General features: G+C 37.6%; 1 protein-coding gene across 1 annotated transcript in view; it reads left to right on the top strand.

The window, feature by feature from the left end:
* RELN (reelin) overlaps positions 1–13,869 on the top strand; it is a 710,657-nt gene extending 696,788 nt beyond the window's left edge. The window contains exons 64-65 of the mRNA XM_007944540.1: positions 7,778–7,783; positions 13,773–13,869. Coding sequence (XP_007942731.1) covers positions 7,778–7,783; positions 13,773–13,869 — 103 coding nt within the window. The remainder of the gene's footprint in view (positions 1–7,777; positions 7,784–13,772) is intronic.
* The last annotated feature ends 3,174 nt before the right edge of the window (positions 13,870–17,043 follow it).

Here is a 17,043-nt window from a genome sequence, read left to right on the forward strand (position 1 = left end):
CTTGTGCTCTTGTTTCTACCACTTTATCTTCCTTCTTTGTGTGGACTGTGATGGTGTGTTGTTTCCGAGGCATCATGGGATTGTATTAAGATCTCTGTTAATTGTTTGTGAAGAGCAGCCAAGGGTGATTCAGGCTCTTCTTGGTGTTTTTTTATCGTTGGCCCGTTGGTGGAGAAAGAGGTGCTGGCTCTTGCTCAGTAAATGAAGTTGCAGGAGGTGTGGGTGTACTTGTATCTTATGAGGACTGTTGCTGTCTCCCAGTCAGTTCAGCAAAAATTACAATTGAATAACCATAAAAAAAAAAACTATAAGCACATGGACAAAAAATACACCCTGAAGTCACACAGGACCAGTAACCCAAAAAAAGAAAAAGGGGGAGGGGAAGAAGAAGAAAACAGATAAATCTGCAATATCTGGGGATAGGTCACTGAGAGGAAAAAGGTAGAGAAGGAGAATAATGAATAAAGAAAAAGAAACAAACCAACAATACAAAAGAAAATAAAAGCAAAAACAAACAAACAAGGGATGGGGTTAATCATGAGAGAAAGAAAAAAAAAAAGAAGAAGAAGAAGAAGGTGTAGAAGGTGTAGACTAGGACCTTTTCAGTCATGCAGTGCACGTCTGGAGAGTTGTTGGGGTTACTGGAAAGCAGAACCTCTTCTTAAGTCCCTGGAATCTGGTAGAGTGCTGTCTCTTTAGATTGTCACTAGCTGCTGGTTACATGTTGATTTGTTTTGTCTTGGTTTTATGGTTTAATATTTTGAAAAGGTGAAGTTGGTGTGTTTTATTTTATTATTGATTCAAATGTGTTGGGTCACTCTGCTGTTTTTTTGTTTTTTTTTTTGTGATGGTAGAATCACTGTGTGTAGTGTGGATATGTGTTTCCGTTTGTCATAAAGAGGGTTTAGAGTTTGAAGCAGGAGGTTTTGTAGTAATTGGCTGAATATATTTTCTTCTATTGAGTGAGTGAAGATATTGGCAGAGAAGGTGGGAACGGAAGAAGGAAAGCTTGGTGTTGCTAGGGTTGGTTTCTAGGGCTTTAAGCAGGCTATTTTTGATGACATATTTATTTGCAAGACTGCGGCTCAACCTCAGGAAAGATTCTTATTGTTAGAGCGTCGCAGATTTCTGCCAATTTCAGGCACACTCAAAGATCCCGCCTCCGCGGCCCCACAGCGCCAAAGAATGGTTTCAAGGCAAAAATCCCAGGAGTGCGGTTTCTTCCCTCTCCCTGTTCCTTCTGCCCGCAGTGCTGACGTAATCCCGCCAGACTGCTAATGGCCGGCTCTGGAGTTTGTGATACCACCCAGCTGTGGCGCCAAAGATGCGCGCAGTTTCAGCTGTGTTAGGGTCAGGGGAGTACCTGCTAGTAACCTGCAGTCCCAATCTCTGTGACAAAGAAAAGCATGTTGTCTCCCAGTCTGACCCCAGTCTACTCTGTGACTTGCTGGGAGGGGAGGGAGCTACCCTTCCTGTCGCAACAGTAAGTTTTCCTCCGAATCTCAGCAGCAGTGTCTGTGCCCACCGCCAGCACCCAGAAGACCCAAATTATCTCAAAAAAATCAAGATCAGCTGCTGGAGGCAGGTCTTTGCCGCTGCCCACCAGAATATTAGAGTGGTCGCAGGTATGCTGTTATAAGGCGTTCTCCCTCTTGGCTCAGGGATCTCAGGCGGCACCCTAGCCCAGCACACAGTGACTGCTCCAGAAGAGTTTCCAATGCCTCTCTCAGGTGCCCATCAGTCCTCCTCCAGTAGCTCTTTCCTAAATATTCTCCCTGTGCCTTTCCTCTAATTCTGCTCTTCCTTCTTTGATGCGTTCTGATTCTGTGAGCTGTTCAGAGCACCAAAATTCCTAATTCAGACTGTTGTGGCTAGTTTTCCAAGACCTTAGATGCCAGAGGGATAAAGCATGCTGCTCACTGGCACAACTCCATTTTGAACTCTTGAGTGTCTTTTTTCAATGAATAATTTAAAAATTGTAATTCTATATGTTATTGTTGTTAGGTTCCAAACAGTTGGTTCCAACCCATAAATAGCAACCCTATGTACAACACAATGAAATACTGCCCAGTCCTGAGCCACCATCACAGTTATGACTGTGCAACCCATTGTTGCAGCTACAGTGTCAATCCGTCTTGCTGAGGATCTTTCGCTTTTTCGCTGAACCTCTACTTTACCAAGCACTATGTCCTTCTCCATAGACTGGACCCTCCTGATAACAAGTGTGTGTGATAAAGTCACACCATCCTCACTTATAAGGAGCATTCTGGCTATACTTCATCCAAGACAGACTGGTTCAGTCTTCTGGTAGTCCATAGTATTCAATAGTCTTTGCTAATACCATAATTCAGATACATCAATTCTTCTTCAGTCTTTCTTATTCATTATCCAGCTTTTGTATGTATGTGAGGCAATTGCAAATACCATGGCTTGAGTCAGGCACACCTCAGTCGTCAACATGACATCTTGGAATTTTAACACTTTAAAGAGGTCTTTTGTAGCAGATTGGCCCAATGCAGTAAGTCATTTGATATCTTGACTTGGAATGTTGATCCAAGTAAAATGAAATCCTTGACAACTTCAGTATTTTCTCCAATTATCATGATGTTGATTATTAGTGCAGTTGTGAGGATTTTTGTTTTCTTTATATTGAGGTATAATTCATACTGAAGGCTATATATAGTCTTTATTCTTCATCACTAAGTGCTTCAAGTCTTCTTTACTTTCAGCAAGTAAGGTTGTGTCATCTGCATATCACAGGTTGTTAATAAGTCTTCCTTCAATCCTGATGTTCTCCTTCATATAGTCCAGCTTCTCAGATTATTTGCTTAGCATAAGATTGAACAAATATGGTGAAAGGATGCAACTCTGACACACATCCTTCCTGATTTTAAACCATGCAGAATCCCCTTGTTCTGTTCAAATGACTGCCTCTTCTTCCATGTACAGGTTCTGCATGAGCACAATTAAGTGTTCTGGAATTCTTATTATTCACAGTGTTATCCATTATTTATTGTGATCCACAATCAATAAATGCATTTGCATAGTCAGTGAAACACAGGTAAACATCTTTCTGATAGTCTCTACTTTCAGCCAAGATCCATGTGACATCAGCAATGATAGCCCTCATTCTATATCCTCTTCAGAATCCAGCTTGAATTTCTGGCAGTTCCCTATTGATATAATGCTGAAATCAATTTTGAATTATCTTCAGCAAAATTTTACTTGCATGTGATATATATGATATTGTTTGATAATCTCCACATTCTGTTTGATCACCTTTCTTTAGATTGGGCACAAATATAGATCTCTTCCAGTCACTTGGCCAAATAGTTGTTTTCAAAATTTCTTAGCACAGACAAGTGAGCACTTCCAGCATTGCATCCATTTGTTTAAACAGCACAGTTGATATTCCATCAATTCCTGAAGCCTTGTTTTTCCCTGATACCTTCAGTGCAGCTTAGACTTCTTCCTTCAATACCATTGGTTCTTGATCATACGCTACCTCCTAAAATGGTTGCACGTCAACCAATTCTTTTTGGTACAGTGACTTTATGTATTCTTTCCATCTGCTTTTGATGCTTTCTGTATCATTCAATATTGCAAGTGGAGGCTTGAATTTTTTCTTCAGTTCTTTTCACTTGAGAAATGCTGAACGTATTCTTCCCTTTGGGTTTTCTCACTCCAGGTCTTTGCACCTTTCATTATAATACTTTACTTTGTATTTCACCCACCCTTAGAAATCTTCTGTCCAGCTCTTTCACTTCAATCATTTTTTCCATTTGCTTTAGCTACTCCACATTCAAGAGTCTCTTCTGACATCCATTTGGTCTTTTCTTTCTTTCTTGTCTTTTTAATGACCTTTTGCTTTCTTCATGTATGATGTCCTCCCAAAATTTGTCTGGTCTTTGGTGATTAGTGTTCAAACATCAAATCTGTTCTTGAGATGGTCTCTAAATTGAAATGGGATATATTCAAGGTCAAACTTTGGCTCTCATGGTCTTATTTTCATTTTCTTCAGCTTCAACTTGAACTTGCATATGAGCAATTGACAATCTGTTCCACAGTTGGCCCCTGGCCTTGTTCTGACTGATGACATTGAGCTTCTCCATTGTCTCTTTCCACAGAAGTAGTCGATTTCATTCCTGTATATTCAGTCTGGTAAGATCCACAGAAATAGGTAATGTTTATGTTGCTGAAAATAGTTATTTCCAATAAATAGGTCACTGGTCTTGCAAAATTCTATAATATGATCTCTGCCATTGTTTTATCACCACAGCTATATTTTCCAACTGTTGTTGATCCTTCCTTGTTTCAACTTTTGAACTCCAATCACAAGTATTTATAAATACATCTTTATTGCATGTTTGATCAATTTCAGACTGAAGAACTTAGTAAAAATCTTTAATTTCTTTGTCTTTGGCATTAGTGGTTGGTGTGTAAATTTGAATAATAGTCATATTGACTAGTCTTCCTTGTTTGAATATTATCCTATCACTGACGGCATTGTACTTCAGCATGCATCCTGGAATGTTCTTTTTGACAATGAATGTGATGTCATTCCTCTTCAATTTGTCATTCCTAGCATAGTAAACCATATGATAATCTGATTCAGAATGGCCGATACCAGTCCATTTCAGCCCAGGATATCAATCTTCAAGAATACCATTTCATTTTTTACAATTTCCAATTTTCCTAGATTCATACATTCTATGTTCTAATTATTACTGGATGTTTGTAGCTGTTTCTTCTCATTTGGAGTCATACCACATTAAGAAACGAAGGTCCTGAAGGCTTTACTTCATCCACGTCATTAAGGTCAACTCTACCTTGAGGAAGCAGCTCTTCCCTAGTTGTATTTTGAATATCTTCCAACCTGAGAAGCTCATCTTCTGGCACTATAGCAAACAGTGTTCTGCTGCATTCAAAATGTTTTCCCTGGTCAAGTTTTTTAGAAGGAAATAGCTAAGTCCTTCTTCCTAGTGTGTCTTAGTGGGAAAGCTCTACTGAACCCTGTCTGCCATGGGGAACCTTGCTGGTATTGGAGATACTAATGGTATAACTTCCAACATCACAGCAACACACAAGCCACCACAGTATGACAAACTGACATGCAAGTGGTGACTTTTATACATACCACCATATAATTTTATGCACGTTACACAAAGAATTTTAAAAGCAAATGTTACCTCTTTAATGACATTTCTAAAATTTGTTAAAATTACAAGAGTTACTTCTATTTTCTTTTCCTTATTTTTTAGGAGAGAAAAATATCCATAAAGCTGATTCAATAAATGAGTTGTCTGAAAAATACAATGTTAAGAAATCATCTTTTTCAGAACCATGTTTTTGATGTTTTGCTCTTATCTCAAGATTTAACATTTCTAAGTCACTGTTCCTTTTCAAAGTACATCTTTTTATGAGTCAAAGATGTTTTACAACGTTATTTAATTAGCATGCACTGGATAGCCCTATAAATTACTTACTTCTATTATTTCACTTGATTTGCTTAAAATAAATAGAAAGTGCCAGAGAGTTCAGAAAAATATTATAATTTCCCAGAGGATTTTCCAACCAAGTGAGGCACAAAGAAGCTAACCAATGTTCATGCTATGATTTACAAATGTGATTAATTGTAACTTTGCTGGAGCAGATGTATATTTACCAATAGGTGGACTACTCCCATAAGTCCCTATGACTTGAAAGTAGCCTCTTACTTAACTATACTTATACATGAGAACATTTATTTATGCAAACTAATGGTATTAACTCCTTGAGTGTGGAAGGGAGAGGAGCAGACTGATGTGCATATCTTATGAGATACAAGCTCTGCCTAATTGAACAGCTGCAAAATAGGACTGCTGATATGTTTTTGCAACTAATGGTTGGGTCAGACATTTCACTTAAGAATTTTTGGAAACCTGTTTTATTTCTTAAGTGAAACCTGGCCTTAATCTAGCTTTATTACCATAGTTTTGCTTTCGAGCATGTGCACCAAGGACACATACTAAAAACCCCTAGAAGAAAAAACGGTGGTCACGCATGGTATCTTATATTGAGTTTAATTTCAGTTCTGCCTATATTAACCAAGGACATATATGAGTTTGATTAAAGCAAATTTAGTACTTTTGAAAATATTTCAAGGTTAAAGATTGCATGCAAAATGAACCAGATTAAAAAAAAAAAAAAAAAAACTGTCATCCAGTTGACTCCAACTCATAGTGACCCTACAGAACAGACTAGAACTGCCCCTGTTGAGTTTCCAAGGCTGTAAATCTTTATGGAAGCAGACTGCCACATCTTTCTCCCACAGAGTGGCTGGTGGGTTCCAACCACCTCCTTTCAGTTAGCAGCCAAGCACTACTAGGGCTCCTTAATGAACAAGATAAAATTTTTTTTTTCTTATTTAATTCTAAAATACTACATGTGGAAGGATTTGAGGTTCATAAATATGATATACAGAATGACAAGCCCCACATTGTAAAGATAAAAACTACCCTTTTAGAATTTCACCAGCAAAGTCACTCATGCCTTATGCTTATTTGAGAATATAATCTTCCCACTCTGATGATGTTCCTCAATAAAACTGGCACAGGAAATGCACTTCATGACGATTAGTTCCTGCTAATCCATCATATACCAGATAAACTGAATTGACAGATAATTTTTTCAGCCTCACTAGATTATAAAAAGTCCTCATTCTGTAAAGTCTGAATGATGTAGCATAACATAATCATTGACAATCAAGCGTCAGAAATCTAATCTTTCTGAATTCATTTGCTAGTGTAGAATATTTGTTCTTCAGTAAATGTTTCTGAACACATTTGGGCAGATCCCTCACAAGATCCATGCTGGTGGGGTTCTTCTTAGGATAAGAGAGAATTCTTTGTCTTAACCGTTTTTGTTGGGCACTCATACTTCTATCCTAAGAATCTACCTCACCCAACTCTGCATTTCATTCACACATCACATTTCCTGTGTGTGTGTCTAAGTCACACCTGTCATGTGCATAATAAAGTGGGCCAGTTTTTGCATGTGTACCTTGAAAAAAAATTGCTCAGTAAAGAATTAGCCTTTGTAAATTGACTTATTAAAAAGTGAATTATTACCACACTAACTGATAATTGAAAAGCAATATATTGCTAACTATGGTCTTTAAAGGCATTTATCAGATTTTAATAATATGAGTTCCATCATGACCATCCCCTCATGCTATTCATTATCAAGATTCTGTCACATTTTTGGCACAAATGATTTATGGAGACCAGCATATTACATTTGTTGCAAAGCATATTTATCTTTTATTAAATTTGCCTATTTTATCTGATATGGAGGATTTTTGTACTTTTAAAAGACTGTTCCTTAATATATTTCAGAAATGAGTATTTCCTAAAATATAAATTGACAAATCTGATATTAAAATTAATAATAGTAGTTGTTGATAATAAATATTAATATGAAACTATTACTTTAATACTTGTATTTAATATGCAACATTTATGCCAAATGTAGTACTATAGCTACATGTACCTTGACATATGGTTATGAGCAAATATTGCATGTTGCATTACATAGAAAAGTTAAATATATGTATATATTGGGTATACTAGAATAAGAAATAACTTCTTCAATTTTTATTTTCAAAAGAGATGAAAAATCCTATATTGCGTCTAAACCTGATCAGACTTTTATGACTAATCAGAGTGCTGCATGCATTGAAAGGCATTTTTTAACTTGTGTTATATTTCATTATTTGCTGTCATTGGTTTTCCACTAGAGTAAGGTAAGTCCTCTTGCTAAATCTGGGCGACTGTTTACTAATAGTTTCATCAGCATCACCTCAATTAACTGAGAAGTTTTGCAGAGACTTTTGCAACTGAAAAACCTATGGAAAAAAAATTGTAAACAGAATTGGAATATATGGGAACTGTTGAAACCTGTATCCATGTAAATTCAGAGTTCAGCCAAGTTGAGATAATTTCCTTATTTATACAATGTTAGGCACAACAGCATAGACCAGGATGCCAACCTACATCCCTTCATTGGGCAATAAATTTGATACAGCTCCTCTTCTGGCCCTAGCACTGTTCTGGGTGCCCTTAATGCACTCAGAGTTTATGATTTTGCTATGAGGGAAAAGCAAAAGTAGGAATGTATGAAAAGAGCTAGAGGCTCTGATTAAATGTAATGTCTTTCAAAAGACCTACAGTGCTGGAGATGTGTGATGGTGCTTTGACTTACCAACTGTATGCTAAGTTAATAAATGAATTGGCAGTGGGAGGTCGATTTATTCATGATACCTGTGAGTTCTAGATCCTTCCCTTAGGTAAGATTTGTCACCTTTAATGTATACTTATAATATATCCTCCAACTGAAATATGTTAAATCTTAAGAAAGAAGGTAAAATGGTGATCATTTATGTGAACATTTATTGTGCTAGAAATTTTCATTTAATCCATACAGCTTCCTAGGGTAGACATTATAAGACACTATTATCACCTCCATTTACCAAAGAAAGAAATATGAGATATGCAGTATTTGTAAGATATATAGGCCTTACACTTAACATATATGTTGCCTTCCTGAAAATGCATGGCCTTGAAACCAACTGCATGGCATCATTTGTGCAAGGAAATTTTATTGATTAGTTTGAATGGTGGCTTCCCATTTTACACTCTCCAATATTTCTCTAATAGCAGTTTTGTCTAGCAGTGAAATGGATGCTTATTTCTGCATTCATAATAAATTGTTGTGTTGCACCATACATTTTGATGATAATTCAACGCAACAACTCAACTCACTGCCGTGGAGTTGAACCCAACTCATAGCAACCCCTCCTTGAGTTTCTGAGGTGATATCACCTCAGAAGTAGATTGCCCAACCTTCCTTCCGAGGAGTGGCTGGTGGGTTTGAACCACCAACCTTCTGATTAGCAGTCAAATGCCTTAGCTCCCCTATGCTACCAGAGCTCCCAATAAATCAATTACTGGTCAGTAAACATGCCTAAATTTCTGTGTGCTCCAATTGCACCTACCAATTCTCCATCTTTTCCATTTCCTTTAGAATTCCATCAAATTCAACTGAATTTTTTTCATACAAATAAATGACCTAAACATTTCTGTTCAAATGTTAAACACAATGTTTAACATTTAAATGTTCTTGATATTTGCTTACTGTCTAGCTATAGGGAGCTCTGGTGGCATAGTGCCTAGAGCATTTGACTGCTAACCAGAAGGCTGGCAGTTCAAACCCACCAGGCACTCCTCAGAAGGAAGGTTGGGCAATCTACTTTTGTAGTGATACTACCTCGGAAACCCAAAGAGGGGTCTCTATAAGTAAGCAAGCTAAGATAGTGGCTCCAATGAAGAGTAACAGTTCAAAAGGGCAGAGTTACTAGTTCTTCAGGGGTTTTGCAATATCCATATTCCCTGTGTACTAATAGGGAAGCAGTGAATAATTCTATATGCCATTGACATCTCTAAACTCCCTCAGCAATCATGGAAATTTAAATTGGCATTTCTAAGAAGCCACAGATGTTCATTCTCTCTTCTTTCAATGACTTGCTCATAAAGAGAGAATTTAAAACAGGACCCACTTTTACCCATGTTGTTGTTGTTGTTATATGCCATCAAGTCAGACCTGACTCATAGCAACCCCTCCTTGGGTTTCCAAGGCAATATCACTATGGAAGTAGATTGCCTAACCTTCCTTCCAAGGAGTGGCTGGTGGGTTTGAACCACCAGCCTTCTGGTTAGCAGTCAAGTGCCTTAGGCACTATGCTACCAGAGCTCCTTGGTAAGGCTAGTGGTATCGTTGATGTGCCTCAGAATGAACATTACCTATTTTCATTGAACTTATAATAAAAATTGCTTTCCCCTGTAATTGCAGTGAAAAAAAAAAGTCTTTAAAATTCCATTGCATCTATTATTATATCAGTTACAAGTTATCTATATGCAAATACCAAAAACAAAAATAGACTCACAGATCTGCTTCACAAAAAAAGTAAGCAAAAGATCTTTAAACTTGCTAAAAATCCCCTAATGCCCAACCCTGTAAATTAAACATTTTAGAAATCACAATAATTATTTAGTAACAATGTTGGCTTATTAAGTGGTTCTAGAGACAGATAAGCCTTTGACATAGCTTCCCGTGGTACTTGGTTTTAAAAATCTTGTGCACTGGAAAAACGTGCTTCGTTAGATATTGGCCTACTAACTCTGAAGAACAACACTTATGCTTCACATATTAAATTACCAGTTCATTTCGAGGATACTTTGAAAATGTACATTAGATTTATGACTATAAACACTAAGCATATATAGCAAATGCATTTCACAACATTCTCTGCAATCCAGAGACATATAGTTACACAGAATAAAAAGAGTACCTACCAACACCAAACCAAGCTCATTACCATCAAGTCAGATCCGACTCATAGTGACCCCTTCTTGGGTTTCCAAGGTGCTGTCACTACAGAAGTAGATTGCCCAACCTTCCTTATGAGGAGTAACTGGTGGGTTTGAACCGCCTGCCCTCTGGTTAGCAGTCAAATGCCTTAGGCACTAAGCCTGTTGTTGTTGTTATGTGCCATCGAGTCAGCCTGATTCATAGCGACCCCTCCTTGGGTTTCTGAGGCAGTATCACTAAGCCTAGTGAATCAAAATCGCCCCAAATTGGAGGTGAGCTGCCACCACTGGTCTAATCGTCAGGATATTAAAGACCTGCAACCTGCAATATTTATTTTCTCACATACAAAAATGGAGAGTTTAAATCAGTTCTGTAGTAAGTGAATAATTATATGGAGAAAAAATTCTTTAAACCATTAAATATGCATGTGAACTCCGGATAAAATTAAATGCTGCTTTGTTCCCATGCATTGAAGTAACATGCACATGAATCTGAGTTGCATGGAGATAACTAAATGTCTTCAGTGTTCTCATTTTACAGTGTTATTATTGTAAAATATTTCACCTATTTTAAATTTTCTCTGAGTGCCTTATATTTTAAAACAGGTTTTCAACAGGATAATTTTTATTGCTTTAACTTTGCAATTATTCCTTATAGTTAAAGAGTAATGATTTACAACAGGAATCCAGTCAGTAAGTCACCAAAAGTTCCTCAAACATGCTCTGACCATCCACAGGTCAGGCAGGAGGCTCAGTGCTGTGGTGTGTGGGAGGGGGATGTTGGGGGACAGGCCCCCACAGCAAGGGAAGTTTAGTCATGGGGAGGCAAGGTGTGGACACAAACCTGCAAAACAGAAATGAGCACTGTGGGAGTCCAGAGTAGGGAAAAAAAAAAAAATCACTTCTAGAGGGGATGAGCAATAAAAAAAGATGGGATACTTGAACAATAAATAGAGATTTAGGAAGTGACTATGGAGATGAGCCAATGAGGCAGGTAGATGAAGAGGTAGAAAAGGCTCAAAGCAAGCGTGGAACGCCTGTGTAGGAGGGAGAAGAAAAGGTCTGAAAAGCAGAATGCGATTAAACACGTAGAGAACTTCTGGCTAAATTGCCTCAGACGTTGCTCCACACATAAGAGGATTATAAATGGTTTTGAGCAAGGTAAAGCCAGCATTGGAGGAAAAGTCAGCTGAAACTGATGTGCAAAATCAATTGTGTGTATGTGTGGAAATACACACATGCATACATGCATGCAATTATAGTTTCTTGGTATTTCATCATTGCTTTTCAGTGGCAGCTCTTTCGTAAGCAGTGAGAACTGAGATGAGGAGATAGTTTCGGAGCCACTGCAATAGCCCAGGGAAAGGGCTAAAGGGGACCTCTGTGCTGGCAGGCTGAATGCAAGGGCCCACCCAAAACACCATTGCCATCAAGTCAACTCTGACTCATACTGACCCTGTAGGACAGAATAGAACTACCCCATGGTGTTTCCAAGGCTGTAATCCTTATGGGAACAGCTTTCTCCTGAGCAGCAGTGGCTGGTAGATTCGAACTACCAACCTTTTTGTTTGCAGCCAAGCACTTAACTATGCCACCAGGGCTCCTTCCCCAAGATTTTGTGAATAAAGAAGTAATAGGATCCTTTTTTCTGACACTTATTAATCCAATACATGAAGTCATTGTCCTTTTCTTTCTCTCACTTGGCTTTATATGGCCAGCAATTAGTAGTTACGGCAGCTAATAAATAAATAAATTAGTTTCGTCCTTCAACTGTGAAATTGAAACAGATCAAAGTGGTTAATACTTGTAATATTGCCACATTGCTGGAGGGGGTGGGAGGAGTAGTACAGCTACCTGAAGATAAAACTTGATTTTTTTTTTCTTTTTCTCCACCATGTCTTCAGATTATATCCCATAGTCTCTAACATTTTGACAATATAGAAACCCAGAGTGGAGAGTAATTAGCATTTTCTTTTCTTCTATAAAATATATGTCAATTTGATGTCTATCCTTTTACCAGGCTTTCAGCACAGATGCCATTGTGTTTTTGATTAAATATACCTGGTGAGATTCAGTTTATGTATTTTCCTTTGAGTCATTTTATTTCTATATTTTACCTCTCTGATATACTAGGTTAGAACGTATCATTTTACAGGTGGCCTGGAAAATTAATGACATTGATAACCTAGAAGACGACACTGCTCAGTGCAAAACTGCCCTCTCTCTCCTCTTCATCCCAACTCAAGTTCATGTCATATTGATCTTTATGGTGGGGTCACATCACATGACATTACCTCACTTCAGATGCTTTTTATGATTCCATGAAATTAAGTAGAAGACTTGGGGACCATTACGGTATTCGAGAGACTCAGTCAATTTGAAGCCTATTGATAAGCTCACATTCACAACACACATATTGATGCTACAAATAGATATTACTCGAGTCAGTGTGTGAGAGGGGCATTTTTCTTTTCAAGGGTAAAAGTAATGATCCTTTCTAAATTGTATTTGCTGAACATACTGAAACTTTAGCAGCTCTCACTACCAGTATTGTGCAATCTCGTATAGCTCCTGAAATCAATTTTCAGTGTTTATATCAGTTTCACAATATAGTATGTATATATCAATGTATGTGTGGATGTGGGGAGGATGAATAGATATACACACATACATAAAATTGTACAATCAATGACACCTTCTTAGTATTTTATGGACTCTCTCTCAGTAGAGGCTATCTGTCATAAAGCCATGTTACAGAATATGATCACAGCTGCTTATTGATCGAGGAAAACAATGGAATGCAGTATTCTGAGAAAAACATCCTCATTTTGCCCCCTGAGATTATATAAAATAGGAGGGTCAACTTGGTTCAGCTAACAAGTTTTTTCGGTTGTTTTTACTATTTAAGTTGTAAATGCAAATGTTTGCTAAAAGCCAGATTATTTGGCAACTTTTTAAAGATGTATTTAAATGAGGTAACAGGGACCATGCATTCTTCTTCTAACATAAAACCCATTCAAGTAAATGTTTTCCAAAAGAGTTCAAGAATAAAATTAAAACAAAAATCCCAAAGTAGTTTTAGTCCATTTTTGTTATAAGTCAAGAGAATGTACCATCATGCCTGGTTCATAGCTCACTCATAAAACGAAAGAGATTTTTTTAAGGCCAAAGACAATGAATACAGGTATCAGATTTGAGGTACTTTGTCCCTGGCTGGTAATATGTCTGTATGATCTATTCACCCTGCAATTTTTCAAGTAAATATCAGAGTAACTCAGGACCTGGGATGGATTTTGCTTTCAGTGATGGGATTTACATGCTGTGTCTCCTTTCCCTCCCTGCCTCTGCCCTCTTTGGTTTTAACAGCACTCGCAAACAAAATTACATGATGAATTTTTCACGACAACATGGGCTCAGGCACTTCTACAACAGAAGACGAAGGTCACTTAGACGATACCCATGAAGAATCAAAAAGTTTATTTTTCCTTTCAACATGTGATGTGTTGCTTTCCTTCTCCCTGTCCCCCTACCCCCCACCCCAAATCTCGCACTGCATCTGGTATCAGGAAATTTCTGTGAAGGACTTGGTGATTAACTGAAAGCCCTTCTCAAGACAGAGTGTAAACCACTTTCCCACACTGTGAACTAATGACAAGTGACTTATTTTCTCATAAGTAAATGTCTTAATGTTGACGTGTCTGTGAAAATTGTGATCCGTTGTAATACCAGTTACAGTGGCAGTATTTGAAAGTAAGAAATAGTTTAACAGAAAAAAAAAAAAGTTTAAGCACAAAAATTTAAGATATTTTATGTTTTAAATGGCATTTAGTACAGTATTTAACATTCTTGGTCACAAAGCTATTTAAGTGGACTGTATTTCAGCTATGTATCATGTTTTATATGATTAAATTATCTTTGTCCTTTATGTATTCTCTTCTAGAATATAACACATTGACACTGTATTTACTTGTTATGTTGCAATGTGTTGCTGCTGAATTTGGGGCTACTTATACACTGCAGAAAGTTAATTGAAATACCTATTCAACAAGATAGTTGTAAAGATACTGTATTCCTTTAATATATTCCTTAAAATGTATGTTGGTTTAGCGTTGTTTTGTGGATAAGAAAAATGCTTGACCTTGAAATATTTTCTACTTAAAAGTTGTGAATGAATACCCTTATCCCCAAAAAGAAGTTCCATTTCCTTGTCAAAAGATTTTTTTAAACAAAGTGTTACGTGGCTGATTTCCTAACAGTAACTGCCATTCTGTGTCTGTGGTAACAGAGTGATTTGTAAAACAGTGGATGTTCTCATTGTGTTCTCTTCGTGGATCGTTTTCTCCTGCGGGTCATGTTCATACCTTCTGATGAAGTTGTACCAACACCAGCAACATTATAATGGCCCTGTAGCCCTGAACCATCTATTAACGTAACTGAAAGGTTGTACTCTAGGGTGAACCAAGCTAAAAGCCCATACTTAATTAAAATTTTGTCCAAAAACCATTTGAAGTTCATTCGTCTTTATTCATTTGTAATTTACTTTTATGTGGGTTTGTAAGCCTGGTCAGGCTTGGAAAAGACATTGTCAAATACATTTACCTATTTTTTGCTTCATCCTTGATAACAGCATTTATGAAATCACACTTTCAATTTAGCTGTGTTTTTCCTTACTCAGCTTTTTCTACTTGATCAGTCTGTAATCATACTAAGAAATGTCAGTAGAGAATTCTGAACATGATAAGCTTCTCACATAGGGTCTGGCTCATAATAAACCCTCATGCATTCATTCAGCAATATTCATTGAGTGCTTGCTGTGTGCCAGGCACTGTGCTAAATATTAAGTTTAAAATTGTGATTGGGATGGTGTCCCTGCTTGCTTTTAACATCTACAAAAACAGACATATGTTGATATTGTTAAATTTAGTGACTTGCCAGAGGATTAAATGTCTAGGAAAATAATTTTAAGACTAGTGTTTTTAGAAATGATACATTTTCTCAATAGTTTTGACACAACTAATGCTAAGCCTAAATGCACCAACAAAAAAAAAAATGCATCATTCATCTTTTGAAGGAAGAATCCTACCCTGGGAAGGGGTGCCTTTGTAAACACTTTAAGTGTCAAACAACAACTTTCTTTGAGAGGATTTTCCTCACCTCAGTCCTTTCATTTGCACGTTCATTCATCAAACCATGCTAAAGGATACTACCTGCCAACCACTGAAAGGGAGCTAGAATGGAATGATGCAAAAGGAAACACAATCTCTCTCCAAAGGAAGTTCAGTTTTGTGGAGGAAGCTGTTCACCAAATAATTGCACAAATAAATTTATAACTGTGGTAATTGCCTCATTCAGCAATAAATGTGCTTTTTCAAACATTCATCCAGTATCTACTACTGTGCTCACAAATACTTTATTTAAGATATTATAATAAGGAGCCCTGGTGGTGCAACAGCTGAATGCTCAGCTATTAATCAAAAGGCTGGCTGGTTCGAATTCGCTCAGAAGCTCTGTAAGAGAAACACCTGGCTATCTGTTTCTGTAAAGATTGTTGCTGTTGGATGCTGTTGCGTCAGTTCCAACCCATAGTGACCCCATGTGACTGAGTACAACTGTCCCATAGGGTTTTCTTGACTGTAATCTTTATGGAAGCAGATTGCCAGGTCTTTCTCCCACAAAGCCTCTGGGCGAGTTTGAACCACCAACCTTTAGTTTAGCAGCCAAGCTCTTAACTGTTGCATCAGCAGTGATCTTTTCTGTAAAGATTACAACCTAGAAAACCCTATGGGGAAGTTCTGCTCTGTCAATGGGGTTGCTATGAGTCAAAAATTAGCTTGATTATACCCAACCACAATAATGAAGTAGACATGCTTCCCTTCCTCAATTTGTAGTCTAGTTAGGAACAGCAAATTATCAACAAACACAAGTAAAAGGTCCTGCAGTATAAGTATACACAGGATCTAATGAGCACAAAAATAGAATAATAGCTTGTTCTGGAAGTGGGAGTAAGAGGGGGAGGCTGAATGAAGATAAGCTTCATACATGAGAGGCAAGGCTAGGGCAATACTTAAGTAATATTAGAGACCCTAACCAGTGCAATAAAACAAGAAAAGATAAGCATACAGTATGATACCACCAGCCACTCCCCGGAAGGAAGATGGGGCAATCTACTTCCGTAGTGATACTGCCTTGGAAACCCAAGAAGGGGTCGCTATGAGTCAGGTCTGACTCGACGGCACATAACAACAACAACAACAACAATGATACCACTTATTATATATTTTAATTTGCAAACACTGTATTATTAGTACATATAGATGTAGTAAAAACACACAAGCATGTTATTAAAAAAAAAAAAAAAAAAAATCACTGCCATCGAGTCAGTTCCAGCTCATAGTGACCCTTCTTTGGGTTTCCAGGGCAGTATCTCTACAGAAGTAGATTGCCCAGTCTTCCTTCCAAGGAGTGGCTGGTGGGTCTGAACCTCCAGCCTTCTGGTTAGTAGTCAAATGCCTTAGGCACTATGCCACCAGCGCTCCCATGGTATAGAATAGTAAATGCAAACTCATGATAGTGTTTACCTCAAGCAGGGCAACAAGATCAGAGAAGGATATATGGAAGACCTCATCTCTAACTGAAA

The sequence above is a fragment of the Orycteropus afer genome, unplaced genomic scaffold (assembly GCF_000298275.1).
Source record: "Orycteropus afer afer isolate SDZICR_OR568_19922 unplaced genomic scaffold, OryAfe1.0 scaffold00007, whole genome shotgun sequence".
Lineage (NCBI taxonomy): Eukaryota > Metazoa > Chordata > Mammalia > Tubulidentata > Orycteropodidae > Orycteropus > Orycteropus afer.